Source organism: Halictus rubicundus, chromosome 13 (genome assembly GCF_050948215.1).
Source record: "Halictus rubicundus isolate RS-2024b chromosome 13, iyHalRubi1_principal, whole genome shotgun sequence".
Classification (NCBI taxonomy): domain Eukaryota; kingdom Metazoa; phylum Arthropoda; class Insecta; order Hymenoptera; family Halictidae; genus Halictus; species Halictus rubicundus.
In genome coordinates, this window is record NC_135161.1 from 5,636,636 (window position 1) to 5,657,932 (window position 21,297).

Sequence of the window (21,297 nt, forward strand, 5' to 3'; positions counted from 1 at the left end):
GTGGGCCAGTTGAACGATGTTTGAATTACCCTTGGCTTTTGATAGAAATTCTTTGTATTGATCGTATCGTAAGATATATGTATCAGGATGTTGACTAAGAATATGCCTAATTGGATCCAAAGCTTGGTCCAATTCATCCATTGTCTTAGAGCTAACCATTTCACTAGAGTTCTCAATTTTTTTCTTTTTCTTAACTGGAACGACTGAACTTTTAGCTGAGATAGGATTTGAGAAGTTTGCATCAGCTAAGTCATTACCTGAAGTAATGTTCAAAAAAACAGTAGAGTGTACTTTTTTAGGTTTCTCCGAGATGCCGTGTGAAGTATTTGACATGGTAGAGGAGAGAGGTCTTTTACTAAAACCTTTGGTTAATCCAAGATTTTTAGCTTCACCAGGATCAGGAAAGGTTTCTTGCAAGTCTTTTTGGCTGATTAATTGAGGACAGTTCATCGTGTCCACGTCAGGATCCTCTACACGAGTCAATAAGGAAGGAGCGTTATACCGTTGAATTGGATTATAGATAGAGGTCGGGCAGTGTTTAGCCACATGACCTTCCTTCTTACACAGGAAACAAGTTAGACTATCCGTTGAGATGAAAATCCAGTATGAAGTATCCTCGAAGTTAACTTGTATTTTCTCCGTAAGTTTGCTTACATCATCTGGATGGATGTAGATTTGTCGACGAAAACTGAGGATATGTGAGAATCCTGGTTCAGAGAATCCCACTCTGATGAAGGACATGGGTGAAACTGTTCTAATTCCCATTTGTTTAAAAGAGTCCAATATCACAGAATGTGGGATGCCAGGGCACACATTAGAAAGAGTAATGCGTTTAGATTTCATGATACAAGGTCTAACAGATACTAGACGGCCTTTAATATTTATACAGTCATTTTTTGACGTGATCTCGGCTACTAAGGATTTCTCAGATAAGTATATACATACTCTATTATTAGAGATTCTTGAGCCAAACCTTATATTGATAGGATCGGTGACCTTTGCCACTGCAATTATGTATTCTTTGATGGTGATGTCATCATGCGCGTCTAGAACTATGGCATATTCTTTCGAAGGAAAACAAACTTTTTGCATTACACTGGCGTATGTAGCTACTGTGGCGTTCTTAACTTGCAGTACATTTTCTGTGATCATGATTTCCGTGGGAGAGATTCCTGTACACAGGAATATATCTCTCGACAATTAGAATTTAGGAATACAAACTCGCGATTCCAATCGCGACGAGCATCGGTACAAGGAAACACAACACTCACTGTAACCAATGGCAGATCATAACACGCGTACCTCGTGGAACAAGACAGACGTCTTGACTCTTCGAACGTCAACACGCGACTCGCAACACCGTTAACCGTCCCGCCGATTCGAACGATCGACACCTAAACAGTTCTCGTCGACCAACGAAGTCGATGGCGAAAGGTCCGAGTTGAGGTCTCATCTATTCGCCATCGAATGTACAGCACGGTGCATTGTTCCGCAACTCGACTACCGACCACGAAGACAGGGTGTTCGCCGTTCTGTTCGCGTAACAGTTAGGCCGGAGGTCCTAACGAACATTGCGAACTCCATCCCGACCGCCGCGGAGCATCCTGGAATTCGAGTTTCGCGAGTTAACCGGGACTTCTTATTCCCCCCGGCGCGCGGCTTCTGCTCGTTAAAGAAGTTTCATTGGGTCGGAGCGTAATAATTAAGGTGGCCATAAAGTTCCGGTAGGGGAAGCAATTCGGCGAGCGGAGCTCTCGGCGTTCCGCCGCGGCGCTGAAAGATTCAGCGACGTCGAAACGATTGTTTCGCCGTTAAGGGAATTAATTGAGAGGGGTGGGGAAGGGGAACAGCTTCTATCTTTGGCTTCAGTTCCAGTTTCTGCTGCAGTGGTAACGAGGGTTGCGGAGGAAGAAGAAGAAGAAAAAAAAAGAGTGTTGCAGTAGGCAGGGAAGATGACCGGCCTCCTCTATCTGTCTATCTATCTCTGTCTCTCTGCGTTTCGCGTGGGATGCCACGGCTGCACCCTCTTCCACCGGCCGCGACCTTGCTCCAGTAACCTCTTGACCTACCAGCCAGCCAGGCCGGCGTTCGACTGCACGCTTCTGCAACGAATAAAGCGCAGGGAAGAGCCGGTCGGTGTGCATCGGGGCTCACCTTGAATCAGCAGAATCGGGACGCGCACGCAGGTGAAACGTCCCGATACAACCGGACGACGCCATTTTCAGCTTAACGCGACACCTGTGCGCCTGTGTGGATCCCAGGGGTCATTCGAATCTCGAATTTTGGAGATCGAAGCCACGCCTACTCTGAGAAAACAGTGCGCAACGGGCGGGATATTCTGTCCGCTTCTCTAACAGTAGAGTGTTCAGTCGATATATGTCCGAAACACGGGCCGCCAGGGACATATATGGGCCAGGAGATACTATTCTTTGATCCTCGCGACCTTACACTCATCGGCGACCCAGGTCTCTCGATGCTTCTTGGGTATACCCTGCGGTTGTGGGGATAATTCCGCGACATTTATCATCAAGGGCTCCGGTGACATATATCGAGAATTCACTGTATCCTCTTGTTATATTTATAATCATGCATTCAATGGAGCACGATTTGCCGCAAAAATATTTGTTTTGAAAGTGGAATAGGTCCATTTCTAATAATCATAGTTGAAGAAACTTTATAATTGCAATTATTATTGAAAAAGGAATGAACCGCATGAAATTTTCTATAAAACTAGTATGGAAGAAAATGCTCCGTTTAAAGTACCTCGAGGGGCCTCGGTTATGGCCCTTCACGGGGTATACCCTGCGGTAGTGGGGATAATTCCGCGACATTTATCATCAAGGGCTCCGGTGACATATATCGAGAATTCACTGTATCCTCTTTTTATATTTATAGTCGTGCATTCAATGGAGCACGATTTGCCGCAAAAATATTTGTTTTGAAAGTGGAATAGGTACATTTCTAATAATCATAGTTGAAGAAACTTTATAATTGCAATTATTATTGAAAAAGGAATGAACCGCACGAAATTTTCTATAAAACTAGTATGGAAGAAAATGCTCCGTTTAAAGTACCTCGAGGGGCCTCGGTTATTGCCCTTCACGGGGTATACCCTGCGGTAGTGGGGATAATTCCGCGACATTTATCATCAAGGGCTCCGGTGACATATATCGAGAATTCACTGTATCCTCTTTTTATATTTATAGTCGTGCATTCAATGGAGCACGATTTGCCGCAAAAATATTTGTTTTGAAAGTGGAATAGGTACATTTCTAATAATCATAGTTGAAGAAACTTTATAATTGCAATTATTATTGAAAAAGGAATGAACCGCATGAAATTTTCTATAAAACTAGTATGGAAGAAAATGCTCCGTTTAAAGTACCTCGAGGGGCCTCGGTTATGGCCCTTCACGGGGTATACCCTGCGGTAGTGGGGATAATCCCGCGACATTTATCATCAAGGGCTCCGGTGACATATATCGAGAATTCACTGTATCCTCTTTTATATTTATAATCATTAGACTGTGGATCTTTATGCCAAATGAAAAATATTTACAGTGATTGCAAGACCCAGGAGCGAAATCAAAATGTCCTTCTGCTTTTAATTATTTTATTAAGCTAAAACCAATACGTTCGTGCTCTTAAATCTTTTTAATATGTGCTCTGCTTTAAATTCTGCTTACCCATTTTTGTCATAAATAAAATCCGCAGTCTAATAATCATACATTCAATGCAGCACGATTTCTTGATGAAGTAATCAAAATAATTTTGGGTCTAAAATGTTATCGCAAAAATATTCTTTTTGAAAGTGGTTAAAACAACTTTCTGATTGCAACTAATAATTGAAAGAAGGGATGAATCGCAGAAATTTTTTTACAAAACTAGTATGGAAGAAAATGCTCGGTTTAAAGTAGGGAGGTGGTGGGGATAATTCCGCGACATTTATCGTCCAGGGCTCGGCGACATATATTCAGAATTCACTATATCCTCCTTCTATATTTACAATCATACATTCAATGGTGCACGATTTCTTGATAAAGTAATGCAAAGAATTTTAGCTACAAAATGTTATCGCAAAAATATTTTTTCTTTAAGTGGAATAAGTCCATTTCTAATAATCACAGTTAGAACAACTTTCTAATTGCAAATATTATTGAAAAAGGGATGAACCGCACAAATTTTTTTACAAAACTACTATGGAAGAAAATGCCCCGCTCACAGGGTACACCCCGCGGTGGTTGGGATGGTTCCTGGACTTTTATCTGCTAGGCATTTGTGACATATATAGAGGAAACACTGTATTTGGCCCCGGACGTTGCTCCGATGTACCGATTTGGAATTGTCGAAGATTCCTCGTTATTCGTTGAAAACCATTGCCCCAGAGGGCACTTGCAGAATGTTCCCGGAGCAAAATGCATCGGCTCCCAAAGGCGTAAAAGCGCGTTCGAGGCGGGCGGCGCAATATTTCGAAGAGAGTCGTCCGAAATCCCAGCGGATCGTCGAGCATGGAACGGGAGTATCCTGGCCAGGTGTGTGTATAGTCATCGATAGGGGTTGAAAATCGGAGGTATCGTTAGCTAGACGGTTTCCATCGTCAACAAGGCTGAAACATCGGGGCGGAAAGCTGCTTACCTCGACTGTCGTGTTCGATCGGGATCGAGAGCCGGGGAATTCGAGCGTCGAGAGGAATTTTCGAGGGTCGCGCGCAGAATGCGGGGGCAAGAATCCACTGGGAGGCAGGGCGGGAGAAAAAGAAAGGGTGGCGATCGTTTCTCTTCTTGCCGGCGGCGTGAGCCGAGCGAGAGTGTATCCGCGCCGCTTTCTCTGCTAATCGGAACGATCAACAACGGGTGACTCACGGTTTCCTTGGGGAGGGATCAGTTTCCGATTCGCGATCGAGTGGCGCGTGCACGAATTGATCCTTGGATCGTTCGTCTCTTCTCGAAGTACCGGCGATTATTGCAACAATTTTCCCAGACTCGGGGAGAGGAGGACGCGGTTAGACGAGCCGGAAGTCCGCAAGAAATGTGGGCACCGGCGACTTCCGGCCCGGAATAATTAATCGAGCACTCTGCCCCCGGGGGTTTCGTCGGCCATTTGAAATTCTGATTCGCGGCAGAAATCAAACGAGCCGAGGGGGAGTGGCCCATCGATCCTTCACCCTCCGTTTGTCGGCGTCTTCGACCAATTTCCCGCGACACACTCCGAATTTCGGGCTCGTTTCCTCGGCCGTGTAAAATTGCTGCTCGACGAACGGTTAATTTAATCGGACGGCCGTGCATTCGTTGTGCACGACACGGCCGATGAATTATTACCGACGATGATTCCCCTGTCGCGTAGCGAAAGGGTCTAGGTGGATAAGACAGGTCTAGCGGCCCCGGCGGGAATTTGATTGGTATTGTGTGGAAAACCATCATTTTAGGTTGAAAAACAATCCCCTAAAATTTTAAGTCGCTAACCCTTCATTTAAGGGTGATATGAGGGTAAACACCCTCAACTTTAACATTTTTTTTCTCGGTTGTTAATTAAGATATTGAGATGAAATAAAATCGAAAATATTCGAACTTACTTCCTTCATATCATATATTTTTTTCATAATTGTAATTAAATTATTAAGACTAGAAAAAAATTATTTAATTTTTAATTTTTTTTTATGCGTGGGGGTGGCAAGCAACCCTTCGAGTGACCACTTCCAAAAAATTCAAGAACAATGTTCTGTTACCTATCTAATACGTACAAAAGTTTCAAGATCGTCGGATTGGTGGAACATAGTTAAATATTGAAAAACAAATGAAATTACGCCATTATAATAGTATAATGTGTAGTGCAGTGTTTCTTACGACTAATTATTAATTAATAATTCTTATCAGGAGATTATGTCCCTCCTTGATCAATTATTCGCATCGTATTATATTCTATTCCTGTCTTCCCGAATTTGCAATATAAATAGACATTATGTAGGTGTTAAAGAAAAGTTTAGGAATCATAATATAGATTTATTCAATCTTCGTCACTATTTTCCTCAATTACTGGTACAGTATGTGTCGTATCAAATATATTGGTTAATATCTCCGCTGGTTTTACAATTTTCGGTTTAAATCGCCCATGAGATAAATAGTAAATAATGGTAGCGACATGGGAGCAGCAACCTACTGTTCTGTTGCCATTAGCACAGTCGCATGTATATCGTGTAATTCCGGTATAACTAATCGCATGTGGTACATATTCAATGTAGCATTGATAACTTTTGCGATTAATATGCCTCGAATGAACTTTCACCCTTATAATATTTTTAGTTTCCTTTAAATATTCCATATTTAAAATATCATCATTCCTCATTAACTCCGCTAGTTAGCATACTGCCTGGGTTAATTGAGGTACCTGTACATAATATTACATAAGTAGCATATAGTTTTATATGTGATAATGTTATACATATACAAGAAAGTATGTTACCTGTGAATAAGATCTTCAAATCTTTCTCAGTCATTTCTGGAAAATCCATTACAACGTTGGCAGTCATTCGTGTAAATGGTTTTCTACGGCGATTTAATTTTTTTCCTTCTACTAGTTTCTGAAGCGTGTTTGTTTTTATCCGTTGATTCTTCATATAATCAATAATTAAATCTATTTCTGGATCTGTATCTAATCTTTTACCAAATTCATTGTGTAGAAAGGATGCTATTCGACACAATGATTTAAGACATGGTAGAAGTTTATTGTCCATTTTGTGGTGTAATAAACGATATTTCTGTGCAATATCGCCATGGACAGCTTCAACAATCCATCTTATTTTTGTTACGAAGCGTGATGAATTTGCTTCTGCTGTTGTCAGTTGTGCTCGATTTCCTTTACAAGCTGGCATTAAAACATTATATCCTCTATTTTTATATGCTCGACAACATCTCGAAAACCACGGTCCACAACGCAAAAATCATTGGATTGTAAAAGTGAACTTATTCCGTTAGGATCTACTAATAAGATTTTCATGATTGACGCATCATTCATGGTACCATTAAATGGTCCTGCCGTGTCAATAATATATCCATTTGTTGTGCAAATTGTAAACGGTTTACATAATGATGTTTTCTTCTGTCCAGAATATGATTTCCTTTGATATACATTATTTTTACTTTTCTCGTGTCTAACATATGTTCCATCAAAAATGACCACTAATTCAGAATCTTTTATTTCAAAAAGTTTCCTTGGTGCGTACGCTGTTTCATTTAAAATGAGGTCGGCTCTGGATTTTGCATTTATTCCGAAGTGATTTCCCAAAACATCCTTTTCAAATGCGTTAATTATTTGATGGAAATATCCTGACACTTGTTGTTCATGTTGCAGACCGAATATATTTTTAATAATTACTTTAGAACTGCCACTTCTAAGTTTAAATAAAAATATAATTAATGCTTGTTTCACAGCCGAGCGCGATACAGCGGGTGTTTGTGATTTTGGGTTCAAGACCGGGCGAGTGTTGGGGACTTTTAAGTGGAAGTCGCAGAGAAACCGAATGAGCCTAAGAGTGCCACGCTGAGAATCGTAGCCAGAGTATCTTAGAATCAATAATAAATACATATTATCATTAATCAAATCTACCACCAATAGTACTATCCCTACTTTATAATACCGTAATTTCATTTGTTTTTCAATATTTAACTATGTTCCACCAATCCGACGATCTTGAAACTTTTGTACGTATTAGATAGGTAACAGAACATTGTTCTTGAATTTTTTGGAAGTGGTCACTCGAAGGGTTGCTTGCCACCCCCACGCATAAAAAAAATTAAAAATTAAATAATTTTTTTCTAGTCTTAATAATTTAATTACAATTATGAAAAAAATATATGATATGAAGGAAGTAAGTTCGAATATTTTCGATTTTATTTCATCTCAATATCTTAATTAACAACCGAGAAAAAAAATGTTAAAGTTGAGGGTGTTTACCCTCATATCACCCTTAAATGAAGGGTTAGCGACTTAAAATTTTAGGGGATTGTTTTTCAACCTAAAATGATGGTTTTCCACACAATACCAATCAAATTCCCGCCGGGGCCGCTAGACCTGTCTTATCCACCTAGACCCTTTCGGTTACAATCGATAGTGTCCGAGGAACCGTTGCCGGCCGAGGATGTAGTTTTTTATTAGCCTGTAGCACAGGGTCTTAGGACCGAACCATAAAAATTACAGTCATAACTGCGTTGGTCATTCGAAGATGCGCTTCGGACGACCGTTAGGAAAATTCGGGATTTCCCATTTATTTTACGACCACTGCTCCCACTCTAAAAATTCTGGTTAACGATTTGTCAACTCCACCCTCTTCTTCCAACGAATCAAATTCCATAGCTCAGTTTTGTGAACGCCCAGCGTATGGCATAAATACCAAGACGGAGCGGCGGGACGAGAGCATTTTATTCTTGATTCTGAACTAGTGAAACATTGACACTAAGCAAAGGTCACCCTTGTAAATATCTTGTCGGTTCGATCCTACAGTTTCTTGTAATAAACTATAATACAGTTGATCCTCCGGTTCATCATCATTTAATACAGTCCACTCACAGAAGTATAGAAGTGCGAGTTTAACTATAGCAAGTAATAGAAAACGCGTACACAATCATCCCCTGTCATCCGCACGATTAACAATCAGTTTTACCGAGCGCGCCAGCCCGATAGGTCAAAGTTTCCCTCGCCGCGAGATGCACGCTTTGACATTTCACCGGATCCGCCATGATGCTATTCCTCGCGTGGGCTGAAAAACCCGTCGGAGTTGATCGTTGCCTTCTGTCCGCGAGGCTGGCAATTTCCAACGATCCTGGGCATACCGTGGATCCTTCTTCTGACCTTTCTCCTGTCTATCGACAACGAAATTCGATCTTTGACGAACCATAGGTGTGGCTTATCCCGCGTGGGCGTGGCTTCGACGCTCTCGACTATCTACGCAATGTCAATAGTCAGAGAGGACAAGAGTGTCCTTTATAGTGACGATCTTCGCGCAATGATCTTCACTGATTCATTAGACTGCGGATTTTATGCGTTTATGACAGAAATGGGTTGGCGTTAAAACATTAAAAACATTAGAGAAATTTGAAAATATTCTGACATTATTTTCAACTTTGATAACTGATATCTTCATGCAAAATAAAAATGTCTTTCTTAATATGTTTGATAAGTGTGTGCGAAAAGTTTATGTTTGATAACTTTATGCAAAATAGGCTGATAACCCGCGTGGGCGTGGCTTCGACGCTCTCGACTATCAACAGAGCTGGAGTAGTGTCCTTTATAGTGACGATCCTCGCGCAATAATCTTCGCTGATAATTAGAGTTCGCATTTATGCGTTTATGACAAAAATGGGTAGGCGTTAAAACATTATAAACATTAGAGAAATTTTTAAATATTCTGATATTATTTTCAACTTTGATAACTGATATCTTCATGCAAAATAAAAATTTCTTTCTTGATATTTTTAATAAGTTTGTGCGAAAAGTTTATGTTTGATAACATAATGCAAAATAGGCTGATAACCCGCGTGGGCGTGGCTTCGACGCTCTCGACTATCAACAGAGCTGGAATAGTGTCCTTTATAGTGACGATCTCCGCGCAATAATCTTCGCTGATAATTAGAGTGCTCATTTTATGCATTTATGACAAAAATGGGTAGACGTTAAAACATTAAAGAAATTTTAAAATATTCTCACATTATTTTCAACTTTGATAACTGATATCTTTGTGCCAAATAAAAATGTCTTTCTTAATATGTTTAATGTCTATTTTGCTTAAAGTTATCAGTCCAACAATTCTGACTCCTGTGAAAATCGCCTCGGGTGGGCGTGGCTTTGGTGCTCCGCGCGGACCCAAAACAGTGCCCCTGAGGGCAATCCCCGGTACCCACCCCGTCCACGCTCATCCGTCTTAATATTCCAGCTGAATCAGACCGGTTGTATACACTTGGCGTCCCCTGCAGCATCCGAGAGACTTGGATGAGTCACGGCGAGGCATTAGGACCGACGCCAACGAATCGATTGATAGCGATAATAAAACTTGTGGTACAGCTGCTCGGGTGACGGACCCTCGCGGCCGATACTAAATTTATCGATCACTGGCGCATCCGAATCCGAAGCCGTACTATCAAAGCCAAAGACCAGATTCACTGGCAAACGTCGCGCCGCAGAGTCGAAAAGAAAACTCTGCCAAAGAACAACGATGATACCAGTTATCTATAGAACTGGTAATTAAACCCTTCGTTACCACGGACGAGATTTCTCACGACCCGGTAATCACCGAGTAACACTTTTGACGAGATATCTCGCGACCTGATACTGGCCGATTAATGCTTTTAATGCTTTTGACGAGATATCTCGCGACCCGATACTGACCGAGTAACACTTTTGTCGAAATATCTCGCGACCTGATACTGGCGGAGTAATGCTTTTGACGAGATATCTCGCGGCCCGATAGTGACCGATTAACGCATTTGACGAGATATCTCGCGACCCGGGACTGACCGAGTAACACTTTCGACGAGATATTTCGCGACCCGGTTCTGGCCGAGTAACGCTTTTGACGAGATATCTCGCGACCTGATACTGGCCGATTAATGCTTTTGACGAGATATCTCGCGACCCGGGACTGGCCGATTAACGCTTTTGACAATAAATCTCACCACCCCGCGCCAATATTTTGACACTATAGTCGAACATATTTTGTAACTAATTCTATTCTTATGGCTAAGCGAAAGAAATAAATGAAATTTTTAATAATTTCTTGAAATTAATTTCATTTACTTCCAACATGATATAACTCAAAACATGTTGTTATGCGTAAAGCAACATTACTCTTCTGACCGAAATACCGTCTTCCCTTACGTTCTCCATTTTCTTTGCATATGACGCCAATTTTTGCAGGGAAACATCGAGATTTCAATAGAAGTGGACGTTTTTCACTATACTTTCTTCCTGCTCACAACATACTATAAGCGGCATAAGAAAATATAGAAGAACATTGGAAACACACGCGTCCCGTGTAAAATGAGACAGAACACAAAATATTTCGTCTATAATGAGATATCTCGTCAAAAGCAACAGTCGGCTAGTATAGGGTCGCGAGATATCTCGTCAAAGCGCTAATCGACTAGTACAGGGTCGCGAGATATCTCGTCAAAAGTTTTAATAATCCAGTAGAGGGCCGCGAGATGTCTCGTCAAAAGCTTTAATAATCCAGTAGAGGGTCGCGAGATATCTCGTCGAAAGCTTTACTAATCCAGTAGAGGGTCGCGAGATATCTCGACAAAAGCCACAGTCGGCTAGTATTGGGTCGCGAGATATCTCGTGAAAAGCTTTAATAATCCAGTAGAGGGTCGCGAGATATCTCGTCAAAAGCTTTACTAGTCTAGTAGAGGATCGCGAAATATCTCGTCAAAAGCTTTCATAATCCAGTAGAGGGTCGCGAGATATCTCGACAAAAGCCACAGTCGGCTAGTATTGAGTCGCGAGATATTTCGTCAAAAGTTTTAATAATCCAGTAGACGGTCGCGAGATATCTCGTCAAAAGTTTGAATAATCCAGTATAGGGTCGCGAGATATCTCGTCAAAATCTTTAATAATTCCAGTAGAGGGTCGCGAGATATCTCGTCAAAAGCGTTAATTGGCTAGTATCGGGTCGCGAGATATCTCGTCAAAAGCGTTAATTTGGTAGTATCGGGTCGCGAGATATCTCGTCAAAAGCTTTAATAATCCAGTAGAGGGTCGCGAGATATCTCGTCAAAAGCTTTACTAGTCTAGTAGAGGATCGCGAAATATCTCGTCAAAAGCTTTACTAATCCAGTAGAGGGTCGCGAGATATCTCGTCAAAAGCTTTAATAATTCCAGTAGAGGGTCGCGAGATATCTCGTCAAAAGCGTTAATTGGCTAGTATCGGGTCGCGAGATATCTCGTCAAAAGTTTTAATAATCCAGTAGAGGGTCGCGAGATATCTCGTCAAAAGCTTTCATAATCTAATAGAGGATCGCGAAATATCTTGTCAAAAGCTTTAATAATCCAGTAGAGGGTCGCGAGATATCTCGACAAAAGCCACAGTCGGCTAGTATTGAGTCGCGAGATATTTCGTCAAAAGTTTTAATAATCCAGTAGACGGTCGCGAGATATCTCGTCAAAAGTTTGAATAATCCAGTATAGGGTCGCGAGATATCTCGTCAAAATCTTTAATAATTCCAGTAGAGGGTCGCGAGATATCTCGTCAAAAGCGTTAATTGGCTAGTATCGGGTCGCGAGATATCTCGTCAAAAGCGTTAATTTGGTAGTATCGGGTCGCGAGATATCTCGTCAAAAGCTTTAATAATCCAGTAGAGGGTCGCGAGATATCTCGTCAAAAGCTTTACTAGTCTAGTAGAGGATCGCGAAATATCTCGTCAAAAGCTTTACTAATCCAGTAGAGGGTCGCGAGATATCTCGTCAAAAGCTTTAATAATTCCAGTAGAGGGTCGCGAGATATCTCGTCAAAAGCGTTAATTGGCTAGTATCGGGTCGCGAGATATCTCGTCAAAAGTTTTAATAATCCAGTAGAGGGTCGCGAGATATCTCGTCAAAAGCTTTCATAATCTAATAGAGGATCGCGAAATATCTTGTCAAAAGCTTTAATAATCCAGTAGAGGGTCGCGAGATATCTCGACAAAAGCCACAGTCGGCTAGTATTGAGTCGCGAGATATTTCGTCAAAAGTTTTAATAATCCAGTAGACGGTCGCGAGATATCTCGTCAAAAGTTTGAATAATCCAGTATAGGGTCGCGAGATATCTCGTCAAAATCTTTAATAATTCCAGTAGAGGGTCGCGAGATATCTCGTCAAAAGCGTTAATTGGCTAGTATCGGGTCGCGAGATATCTCGTCAAAAGCGTTAATTTGGTAGTATCGGGTCGCGAGATATCTCGTCAAAAGCTTTAATAATCCAGTAGAGGGTCGCGAGATATCTCGTCAAAAGCTTTACTAGTCTAGTAGAGGATCGCGAGATATCTCGTCAAAAGCTTTAATAATCCAGTAGAGGGTCGCGAGATATCTCGTCAAAAGCTTTACTAGTCTAGTAGAGGATCGCGAAATATCTCGTCAAAAGCTTTAATAATCCAGTAGAGGGTCGCGAGATATCTCGTCAAAAGCGTTAATTGGCTAGTATCGGGTCGCGAGATATCTCGTCAAAAGCGTTAATTTGGTAGTATCGGGTCGCGAGATATCTCGTCAAAAGCTTTAATAATCCAGTAGAGGGTCGCGAGATATCTCGTCAAAAGCTTTACTAGTCTAGTAGAGGATCGCGAAATATCTCGTCAAAAGCTTTAATAATCCAGTAGAGGGTCGCGAGATATCTCGTGAAAAGCGTAAATTGGCTAGTATCGGGTCGCGAGATATCTCGTGAAAAGCGTTAATTGGCTAGTATCGGGTCGCGAGATATCTCGTCAAAAGTTTTAATAATCCAGTAGAGGGTCGCGAAATATCTCGTCAAAAGCTTTAATAATCCAGTAGAGGGTCGCGAGATATCTCGACAAAAGCCACAGTCGGTTAGTATTGAGTCGCGAGATATTTCGTCAAAAGTTTTAATAATCCAGTAGAGGGTCGCGAGATATCTCGTGAAAAGTTTGAATAATCCAGTATAGGGTCGCGAGATATCTCGTCAAAAGCTTTAATAATCCAGTAGAGGGTCGCGAGATATCTCGTCGAAAGCTTTAATAATCCAGTAGAGGGTCGCGAGATATCTCGTCCATGGTAACGAAGGGGTTGATATGCAGACGAGATTTCGCGACTATTATCGCAGGCTAGTGAATAACAATCGATTAGACGTGGACAGGGTTGGTTCGCGAGAATCGCCATCGACCTAACCGATCAATCCGACGCTATCGCCGACGGTTTCTAGCTCGAAACCCATGCTGCACCTCGGTGGTCGGCGCTGCGTCGGGTTTCGGCAGAACGAAGTAAAATCGTCTGTGATACGAGGAATCGATAATAAACGAGGAAACCACCGAGACCAACGCGACGACGGTCCTGCCCCGCGCGCACTGGCAACTGTTTGGTCGGGATGGAATGTTGGCATGCTGACAACGGCGTCGCTCGTTGTTTTTAGACGCTAAGTCGTCGGAGCCTGTGTGTGCGCGCGCGATGGAGGCCCGGCTCTTTCTCCGATTCCGCGTCCAATCGCGGGAAACTGAACAATGCCTCGGGACAGAAATAATTAGGAAGTGCTCCATCGCCTCGCGACCACGGAAAATTAGACTCTCGGCTCTTAGATCTTCTCTTGGACCGGCCCCGACCTGAAGAGTACAGTGATTACTCTATATATGTCACAAATGCCTAGCCGATAAATGTCCCAGATCTATCCCCACTGCCGCGGGGGACCGAGGCCTATAGAGCTTCGCTATACTTTTCTACGTTCGGCGTAGATCAAAATAGTATCTCCTGGCCGATATATGTCCCTGACCAGACAAGTGTTTTAGACAAATATCGAGCGAACACTGCAGCGGGACACAGTCTTTTTTCGATAAATGTCGCATATATTTGTAAACAGTGATGGGCAAAATAATATTTGTAATAGAAAATAGTAAATAGTACATTATATTTTTAAAGCATACCTATAATCGTGCAAATCAATTATTCTATTTAGAAGAATAATTTTTTTAAATACTACTTAAAAATAGTATTTTATTTGGAAAGTATTGAAAATAATGAGACTTATTTTGTTGGACTGTGTAAAATAGTATTTCAAATAGTTGATGGGAACTTATACTTTTCTGACACTTTGTTGCTTGTAATGTTATTACGACATTGTCGTCCGTTTATCAACATGTTACCTGCAAGTATTCGTAATTAAGCTACAAATAATACTTTGGTAACCATTACAGCTTTTTATGTTAATTTATCATATTAACTATTTGCTCAACTTATTTTCATTGCAAGGAAATATTTGAAATACATATTTGAAATGTAACAGTACAATATTTTGTTTTATGTATCTGGTTATCAAAATAAACATATTTTATTTGCCGAAATGTTTCGTTCTATTTAAAGTAGTATTTTACTTGAACCACATTAAATTATACTATTTAAAATAGCATTTTAAATATTTTTCTCGAAATTTTGCCCAGGTCTGAGTGTAAACATAATACAGGTTGGGTAGCGTGAATCAAAGAGTGGTATCTCCTGCACGATATATGTCGCTGGCAAGACCCGTGTTGTTGACATATATCGAGGAAACACTGTACACAGCAGCCAATCGAAAGACCCAAGAAATTATCGATGTTTCGAGTCCACGAATCAAGGTAAGTTGATTAGGATTCAGGGGACGCAACGAGCGTCTTCCGGAGTCGGATAATTAATTCTCTTTCGAGCAGATATAGTCGGCGTTCGCGTTACACCAGCAACTTCTCCGGGAACGGATTCGCGGGTTAATTAGTCAATTAAGCGCGATTAAAGCAGCCCGCGAATCGAGAAGTCGGGAAAGAAGGATCGACCCCGGCGCGCATCTGGGCGCTCGTTAAGCGCGACTCAACAGAGTCAAAAAGAAATGATCACACGGCCGCGTTACACGACTTTCCTCGTTCCCGTCGTCGTCGTCGTCGTCTGTTAATGAAATATGCAGCGGATGCTGCAGTTGCATCCAGCTCGCGTAAAGTCGTTTCGAACGACGATGCCGAGACATTTCGAATACTAATGCCCCGCGTTAACTCGCGCTCGCTATTCCCGATTCGAGGTGGGAGGAAAAAATGTCGAAAGCTTACCTCTGGCCGTGAGCTTTTTCGTATTTATGATTTTCGCCGCGAACTCGTGGCCGGTGCTCTTTTGAACGCATCGTCGCACCACCGAGAAGGCACCTCTGTAACAATCAAGAAACATTATGGTTAGTGAAACGTATTGGTTGACACTCGATCAAATCGTTGAACAGCAATTAACAATCAACTCATGGGACCTGTCAAAGGAAAAAGTTATTTCGAATTGCGTCAGGAATCATCCCTTCCAAGGAAATACAAAATTTATGGGACACCCTGTATGTCTCTTTTTTAACGCTAGATTTTAGGGTCCCGTCAAAGGAAAAAGTTACTTCGAATTGCGACAGGAATCATCTCTTCTAAGGAAATACAGCATTTCTGGGACACCCAGTATATCTCATTTTTAACAGTAGATTTACGGGAACCGTCAAAGGAAAAAGTTACTGCGAATTGCGTCAGAAATCATCCCTTCCAAGGAAATTAAAAAATTTCTGGGACACCCTGTATATCTCATTTTTAACATTGGATTTAGGGGACCCGTCAAAGGAAAAAGTTACTTCGAATCGCGACAGGAATCATCCCTTCCAAGGAAATAAAAAAATTTCTGGGACACCCTGTATGTCTCATTTTTAACATTAGATTTGCGGGACCCGTCAAAGGAAAAAGTTACTTCGAATCGCGACAGGAATCATCCCTTCCAAGGAAATAAAAAAATTTCTGGGACACCCTGTATGTCTCTTCTTTAACACTAGATTTACAGGAGCCGTCAAAATGACGGATTCTAATATTTTTAATTTACGAATATTGAGATCGTAAAGATGCATCCATGAGGAATTATTTAACAAAGTAATTTCTTTGAGTGTACAGGGTGTCTCACCCGATTTTGATATCTTGATTTCTTTGCTATTGTTAGTCGTACCAAAAAATGTTTCAGAAAAGAATTAAATGGTGCTGAGTGGGGAATAATTTGATGTTATTAGTTTACCCGTGGGTGAACGAGTTAAGGTCATATGAAGGTCAACTTGACGCAACAGGACATTCTTTATAAAAAAGTATTAATCTACTTATGTTGACAAATTAGTCGTTTAGGAAATATTTCGATTTAAATAATTCTAAGATGTCATTACTGTCGTACTGGAGGATGTGCCACTACATATTCGTCTAACAATGTGGATGCAACAAAATGGATGTCCCGCACATTGTGCTTTAATTGCAAGAAACGCATTAAATCGAATATTTCCAAATCGTTGGATTGGAAGAGGAGGTCCCATTCATTTTTCAGCACGACCACCCTATTTTACGCCCCTCGACTTTTTTTGTGGGTTCATTTGAAAAATAAAGTTTACGCTGAAGCTCCGCCTACAGTGGCTGATACGAAACAAAGAATTGTTGCTGTATGTTGCAAAATATCAACCGATACGTTAAAAACTGTAGGACAATCTTTATTCCATCGACTTCAAAAATGCCGTGATACAAATGGTCGTTATGTTGAACCTTTTCTGTATGGAATAAAAGCGAACGCCTTCATGCGACAGTAATGGCGTCTTGGAACTATATCAATCGAAATATCTTCTGAACTACTAATTTTTCAATATAGATAGATTAACACTTTTTTATAAAGAATGACCAACTGCACCGATTGATGCGTTAAAAAGGTATATAATTCCATTTAAAAAAACGAAGTTGACCTTCATATGACCTCAACGCGCTCACCCACGAATAAACTAATAACACCAAATTATCCCCACTCGGCACCATTCAATTCTTATCTGAAACATTCTTCGGTAGGGCGAACAGCAGCGGAGAAATCAAGATGTCAAAATTGGGTGAGACACCCCGTATATTATTAAAAAATGGCTACAAATTTTGATAGGGACATTGATGTTATTTTTATAAAATGATTTAAAACAGTCTATTTTAGTGCTCCGTAAACATAGTCCGCACTGTGAATCGTATCACTTAAATATTGCGTTCTATAACTGTGCATGTAAATAAAGCTGGATGCTTCGGACATCCTCTGATGCTCTTTTTCGCGATAACTGTCGCCATGGCTGTTCGACCGGGATCGAGAATTGCTCGGGGTCCGATTCTCGAACGCGGACACTGGAAAGTTTGTTTTCTCGGGTCGGAGCATCGAAACGGACGATAAACGGCGTCCACCGGATTAATCGAGCCGACGCGACGCGAAGCGACGCGACGCGACGCGGCGGCTGCAGCTTGGCCCAGGCTCTCCCTCGAAACTTCGCGATACTATATATTTGGTCTCTTAAACGGTGCCGCGACTCGAGGGCTATTCGAGGGGCAAACTTTCTCGATTACCAGCGCGCCAAGCCGGTTGCATATCCACCTGCACGTCGGCAAACCGTGGTAACATCGAAAGTTCGTCAACGGGGCGTCGATCATGCGATTGCATCGTCGGGTTCGAGATTGGCCGGCGAGAGTTTAGGTCCTGGTTCAAGTGGGTCACAGGACACGCCATTGAACATCTCGGGACTGGCTAACCGGCCGCGGAGAACGAAGATTAGGCGAACAAGGAAGCTTCTGTTTAGCTGGGTTTACAAGACTAGCCACTGAAGTTTATAACTTCTCCCTTCAGCACGGCGCGCCCGTCCGCAACTCTATCTCCCACGTACGGCGCGCTTGTCCGCAACTCTGTCTCCCAGGGACGGCGCGCCTGCCCGCGGAAGGCACAAAAACCACTATAGTGGTTCGTACCGTTCGAACTGATGCTTTTCACGGAAAGCCGCTATAGTGGCGTACCGTTCAAACTAACGCATTTCACGGAAAGCCACTATACTGGTTCTTACCGTTCGAACTAACGCTTTCCACGGAAGCCACTATAGTGACGTACAATGCTTGAGAGGTTAACACGTTAACTGCCACGTCAGTCACATATGACTAACATTGATTTTTGACCAGGTTTAGACATTCATTTTTATTGTGACATATCCAAATAAACCAAATTTTGTTAAGATCTTTAGAATTTAAAAGGGTTAAAACAACATCCCCTATAATACATTTAACATTTCTAGTTTCGCTTTCATTAATTAAATTACTCTGATTTTGTAAGAATCTCTGGGAATGATACGTGGCGTAATCGGGAACAAACGCGCGAGAGTGCTAAAGTAAACGTCCAAGTGGATGACCATGTCCCGGTATCCGGACAGTAATACAATTTAATTTATTTTTTACTTTACTTGTTAATACAATTAAAAATAAAAATGAATAGCATAAAGTAGAAACACATTAATATAAATTAAAATAATCATTATATAAATCTCGAGGAATTTCTTCAGATTTTACTAAGAAATTTCGCTAATTTACTAAGGGAAGGTTTCACTATACAGTGACTTCTCTATAAACGTCGCCAAGGCCTGGACGATAAACGTCGGCGAGGGTGTTTACACTCATCGGCGTCCGAGGCCTCTGGAGCTGTACCCCGCGGTAGTGGGGATAATTCCGCGACGTTTATCGTCCGGACCTTGGCGACATATATCGAGAAATCACTGTAACAGCTTCCAAATTAAACAAAACTTGTTTAATTTTATGGCGGTGTTACACGTTAAATAAAGAATTACCGCTATTCCTTAAAGCTGGGATACTGGGACGTTTACCTAACTTTCGGGTGTGCTTCGATCGTTATTCGAGTCCGGACACAGGAAGTTAATTCAATTAAGAGCCTACGCTTCCGGCGAGGTTCCTCGACAGCGACGACACGTGGCGAGGGTAACAAGCAAAAGTTGCAATCCGACGGGACGAAACATCGATCGCAGAGAAATCGGTGCGAATCGGCGCGGCTCGGTGTCCATTTTTAGCGGGTAGTCCGCTAAAATTTGTATTCCCGGAGTGGCTCTTGAACCACGAACTCCGGCGAACACTATCCGTCATGCGGCGTCGGGGTGGGGAAAAAAAGGGGGGAAACGCTGGAAAACGCCGGAGGAAACGGTAGGACGAAAGGTCAAGCCTCGTGGACGACGTGTTGCGGAGGCTCGTCGCTTGTATCCTTCCCTAAAGTAGTTCAAGGCAGGCCGCATCGGCGCAAACGCAGCTTTAATGTTTCATCCTGCGGGCGTCGTCGGGGTCGTTGCAGCCCCTGCATTCCCCTGCATTCCCCTGCATTCGCCTGTGCCTGTCCCTGCTACCGTCTTTGCCTGACTGCGGGGAAAAGGGGCGAGGCAACCGCTTATCCAGGTCTCCATGGAGACCAATCATTACCGGAGATTGCACGGACGACCTGACCCGCGATTCACGGGAACACCCTGGTCACGTGCTTCTTTTCAGGTTGCTCTACATCCTATCATTGTCCAGGCATCGTCGTTGCCGTAGATCCCAGTCACGTGCTTCTATCTATCGAGGCTACCGGTGCTCCCTCGTTAATCGTTCGATCACCTCCCCTCGTTAGATCGCGAACTTCGGAGCTCGGCCCGATCATGTGTTTCGCTTTAACCCTTTGCGGTCGCATGCCTACTCTCAGCCACCACAGCTGTTTTACACAGCAAAGAACCATACTGATCTTATCTTATTAGCACTAGAACTACCGAGTAATAAATGCGACCGATGTATGTATATTGCTTTCTAATAATGACAAGACTATATTTATTCAAACCTCGTGCCATTTTTATTCTAACCCGTGCTCCAATAAAGAAGTCAGAAATTTCTGATGGAAACATTTTTATCATTTCAGTAATTGTGAACAATTCGGAACCAGTCATTTTGAGTGGTTCGGTGGGTCTGGTGTTAGACTGCGGATTTTATGCATTTATGACAAAAATGTGTAGGTGTAATTCGAACACAGTAAAAAGATTAGAAGAGTTTAACAATGTCGATATACAATTTTTAACTTGCAAAAATTACCAATGAGCAAAAATAAATTTTTACTTAGCTCCTGTAGATTGCAATCGACGTATACAAATTTTATTTTGCATAAGGGTCCGCAGTCTGTATATTATATTAATTCGACAAACTTCGGAGATGCTTAGAATTCGAAATAATTTTTCGAGTGGCAAACTGCATATATCACGGACTGTGAAGATGTAAAGAGGAAAGATTGTTCTCTATTGTCCAAACAGAGAAATTAAGGGTGGAAGACGCCAAAGTAATTATTTTTGCGACACATGTTCTCGAAAACCAGGGCTTCGTATTGAAGACTGCTTTGAAAGATACCCCACGATGGAGGACTACAAAATATAATTTCTACATGAAATTAACCCTTTGCACTCGAGTGGTGACTCTGAAGCACCACTAGAAATTGTTGTGGCATTATTTCAAAGAAATTACAAAAAATATTACAATGTATTTGTTACATTACAAAATTTGTATTTAACAGATTACTAAACATTTAGATATTATATGTGGAAATCGGATCAGTTTCGTATGAATAAAATAAAAATATTCCAAGACGGAAGAAAAATTTAGTTTTAGAATGAAAATAGCGTCGAGTGCAAAGGGTTAAAACATATTATTGTGTTACATATATCTAAAGTTTAGAAAAGAATTAATCAATTTTTCTGTTCCTTCATAATCTTGCATATTATGTATTACTGTTCATGACACAGC

General features: G+C 41.7%; 1 protein-coding gene across 17 annotated transcripts in view; it reads right to left on the reverse strand.

Moving 5' to 3' along the window:
• Camkii (Calcium/calmodulin-dependent protein kinase II) overlaps positions 1-21,297 on the reverse strand; it is a 251,592-nt gene that overhangs the window by 151,756 nt on the left and 78,539 nt on the right. For all 17 annotated transcript variants that reach the window (XM_076798725.1, XM_076798721.1, XM_076798726.1 and 14 more), the window contains one exon: positions 15,754-15,848. In XM_076798725.1, coding sequence (XP_076654840.1) covers positions 15,754-15,848 — 95 coding nt within the window. The remainder of the gene's footprint in view (positions 1-15,753; positions 15,849-21,297) is intronic.